General features: G+C 35.2%; 1 protein-coding gene across 1 annotated transcript; it reads right to left on the bottom strand.

Annotated features, from left to right (window-relative positions):
• Positions 1-623: 623 nt before the first annotated feature.
• Positions 624-1,922, bottom strand: LOC145140290 (putative mitochondrial protein AtMg00240). The gene is made up of 2 exons (XM_079073826.1): positions 1,555-1,922; positions 624-696 (listed from the first exon to the last, which is right to left on the bottom strand). The coding sequence occupies exons 1-2, from the start codon at positions 1,920-1,922 to the stop codon at positions 624-626; spliced, it is 441 nt and encodes a 146-aa protein (XP_078929952.1).
• Positions 1,923-2,576: the final 654 nt, after the last annotated feature.

The following is a 2,576-nucleotide window of genomic DNA, read 5'->3' as shown; positions in this document are numbered from 1 at the left end:
TGTAGTCAGTGACAAGCAAAGGTGAGATAAGATTGTAAATTAACAAGATTTCGAACTCATATTCAAATAGAAATCATATTCCAAAAATAAAATGAAAAACTAGATCTTGTAGGGTAAAAATGTCTTGGGTATAGAACATTTTATCAAGACCACGCATAACGAAAGAATATGATTTTGAATATCAAAGTGTGGTACTGAAACAAGTGTTTTGTTAGAATCTTGAACATAAAGTTCTCCGTCAATTCCTTCAAAAGTTGGGAATTTTGGGTTTCACTATCATCACAGACTCATGAATCAAGATCATTAACACAGACTTGTACAGTATCTACATTCTGATTGGTTTATACCAGAGATGTCGAGGATACGCATGTGAAGTGTGTGAAGCGTGAAGAATAAAGTTGATGAAAAAGATTGGTGAAGAAACAAAGTGTACCTCTACAAATGATAAGGACTATGCAGAAATCTCTTAACTCGACATGAGAAGAAAAAAGGTAGCTCGTCGACTAATGCGAATATAGCCTATTTGGGAAGGAACACTCATAGTAAGGTATCCATTAAGGCTTCGAAACACATTGAGTCTATGAAGCTTTGGTCGACATACAACAACATGCTTCTAGGGACATCTAACTAGTGCAAATATTCGAACTTATACCTTCCCCATTGCCACGAAGCAAAATCCATTGAAGTATGTTGATACTACACAAACAGTTAGTAAACACAAAAAAAAAATATTTTTGAATTTTTGTTTTTGAAAAAAAAAACTACAAAAATGAGAAAATCTTTTTGGAATTTTTGTTTTTGAACTGAAAAATACAAAAATGAAAAAATCTTTTTGGAATTTTTGTTTTTGAAAGATAAAAACAAAAGAAAAAATATTTTTGATTTTTCAGAAGTTTTGAAAAAGAAAAATAAAAGAAAAAAAAATCTTTTTGGTATTTTGATTTTATATACACACTACGGAAGACAAGAAAATGTTACCAGACAAACGAAATGAAGGACATCGACATTGGGACATTGGACTTCGAAACGTCAAGTCTGCTCGGATAATGAAATATGTTCTGAGTCATTCAGAGAAATATCAAAAACGAAGCATGTCGAACGCTGAATAGTGAACAGTAACTTCTAGATCATTCAGCGAAGTTTCGAATCTTCTTAATTTCATATTGAAGTTAAACTAGGAACAACAGTTACATCAATCATTCCTAATCCAGACAAGATTCTGATAAAATACTTTTCATCCAAAGGTTTAGTAACGATGTCAGCAAGTTGATCTGTTGTTCAGCAAGTTGATCTGTTGTTTTCACAAAGTGAACTTCTATATTTCCATCCTCGACATGATCCTTGATGAAATGATATCGAAGTGCTATATGCTTAGTCTTTGAATGTTGCACTGGATTATGGAAAATACATATTGCACTTTGTGAATCGCAATACAAAGGTATCTTTTTCATGTGGATTGCATAATCACGAAGTTGGCTTTGTATCCAAATGACTTGAGAACTGCAAGCTGCAACAACAACATATTCTGCTTCTGCTGTGGAAATCGAAACACACGTTTGTTTCTTCGATTGCCAGCTAACAGGCTTCCCGTCCAAAAGTTGGCATCCACCACTAGTGCTTTTTCGGTCAAGTTGGCACCCACCAAGATCTGCATCGGAAAACGCTTGAATAAAGAAACCCTTTTTCGAAGGGTACCATAAACCCAACAAAACTGTCCCTTTGAGATAGCGAAAAATATTATTGACAGCTCTTAAATGGGATTCCCTGGGATTCGACTGATACCTGGCACAATTACAAACAACAAACATAATGTCAGGTCGACTAGCAGTTACGTATAGTAGCGAACCGATCATGCCCCTGTACATAGTAATATCGACAACAGGCTTGTCCAACGAAGGCCCTAAGCGTGTGCCGACAGCCATTGGTACTTGAAATTTTGAGCTATTCGTCATGCCAAACGTTCCAAGCAGATTTCGAGAATACTTCTCTTGATTTATGAAAATTTCATCTCTGCTTTGATGGATATTTAATCCCAGGAAATTATTTATCTTACCCATCATGCTCATCTGAAATTGACTTTTCATCATATTCTCAAATTCACTAGCCAATAAAGGATCAGTCGAAGCAAAAATAATATCATCTAGATAAATTTGAACGAGCATAAAATGATCCCCCACGTTCTTTTGAAATAGAGTGGGATCAACAGATCCTTGTTTAAATTTCTAGAGTTTTAACAAATTGGTATGAGTTGCATACCAGGCTCGTGGTGCTTGTTTTAAACCATAAACAACTTTATCGAGAATATAGCAATGATCAGGAAATTTATCATATATGAAACCTGGTGGTTGCTTAACATATACTGTCTCTTCTAACACTCCATTGAAAAAAGCACACTTGACATCCATCTGATAAACATCAAAGTCTTTGTGTGCTGCATAAGCAACAAATATTTGGAAAGCCTCGAGTCTCGCGACAGGGGAAAAGGTTTCATCATAGTCAATACCTTCTTGTTGCGAATATCCCTTAACTACCAACCTTGATTTGTTTCGAACCACATTACCTTCCTTATCGGTTTT

This window comes from Lactuca virosa, chromosome 9 (assembly GCF_052849685.1).
Source record: "Lactuca virosa cultivar CGN04683 chromosome 9, Lactuca_virosa_CGN04683_v6, whole genome shotgun sequence".
Taxonomy (NCBI): Eukaryota; Viridiplantae; Streptophyta; class Magnoliopsida; order Asterales; family Asteraceae; genus Lactuca; species Lactuca virosa.
The sequence above is the reverse complement of the archived record's forward strand: the minus strand, read 5'-3'. Positions and strand labels throughout refer to the sequence as shown.